Source organism: Mustela nigripes, unplaced genomic scaffold, assembly GCF_022355385.1.
Source record: "Mustela nigripes isolate SB6536 unplaced genomic scaffold, MUSNIG.SB6536 HiC_scaffold_17393, whole genome shotgun sequence".
NCBI classification, from domain to species: domain Eukaryota; kingdom Metazoa; phylum Chordata; class Mammalia; order Carnivora; family Mustelidae; genus Mustela; species Mustela nigripes.
In genome coordinates this window covers 1-1143 of record NW_026756796.1, presented here as the reverse complement: position 1 = coordinate 1143, position 1143 = coordinate 1, and the positions used below count along the sequence as shown (strand labels likewise).

Here is a 1143-nt window from a genome sequence, read left to right as displayed (position 1 = left end):
AAACACCCCTGTGGGACTTAGCCTTCCTGTGCGAGTCACCACCCAGAGCTCACAACGCCCCCTGTGGATCAACACTGGTCACATCCATGCCCTAACTGGGAATGGAACGAGAGGTTCCAGGTACCCAGAATTTGGATGAGCAGTCGAGAAAGCGGACAGCTCAGCATTATTTACCAAGTTGGGGTGGTAATGTACGCACACCAGGAACTGCCCGGTGCTAGACACTGCCAGTGACTTCCTTCTTGCGGTGACTGCACCCACATCAGAAAGCACGATGCAGGTCAATTTTTCTGCAAATGGCTGGATTGTATGGGAAGTCACTCCACTGGGGACATTTGGGGAACCATGTTCAATTCATGTATGTGGCCACCTCAGAGGTTGTCCTGCAGCCTAAATGCTACTAAGCAAGAATTTTGACCTTCTGTGCTGTTTTAAATCCTTTCTGCAGTGTGAAGTCTGTAATGATATCTAAAACCACTAAGACTAATAAAAGATTTCCCACATTCATTGCACTGGTAAGGCTTTTCTCCAGTGTGAACACTCTGGTGCGAACGGAGGGCATAACTAACAGTAAACGATTTCCCACATTCATTACACTCATATGGCCGTTCTCCAGTATGAACTCTCTTGTGATAACGGAGGGTAGAACTGGCAGTAAATGATTTCCCACATTCATGGCACTTGTAAGGCCGTTCTCCTGTGTGAACTCTCTTGTGTCGCCGGAGGGCAGAACTAGTAGTACAGGATTTCCCACATTCATTGCACTGATAGGGTCGTTCCCCTGTGTGAAGTCTTTGGTGCGAACGGAGGGCAGAACTAACGGTAAATAATTTCCCACATTCATGACACTCATAAGGCCTTTCCCCAGTGTGAAGCCTCTGGTGGTAACGCAGGGCAGAACTAGCAGTAAATGATTTCCCACATTCACTACACCCATAAGGCCGTTCACCTGAGTGAAGCTTTTTGTGTACATTGAGGGTATCTTTCCGGGGAAAGGATTTGCTACATTCAGGGCATTCATAAGGTCTCTCTCTACTATGAACTATCTGGTGAGTACGGTGCTGTTTACTAGTGACAAAAGATTTCCCACATTCACTGCAATTATAAGGCTTTTTTCCAGTGTGAAATCTCTCGTGATAACGA

At 46.7% G+C, this 1143-nt stretch overlaps 1 protein-coding gene across 1 annotated transcript; it reads right to left on the bottom strand.

Moving 5' to 3' along the window:
• Positions 1-6: 6 nt before the first annotated feature.
• LOC132009366 (zinc finger protein 154-like) lies at positions 7-1139 on the bottom strand (the record flags this gene model as incomplete). Its single annotated transcript, XM_059387594.1, has 1 exon — positions 7-1139. A coding segment is annotated over one exon (708 nt), but the record flags the coding sequence as incomplete, so codon positions are not given.
• Positions 1140-1143: the final 4 nt, after the last annotated feature.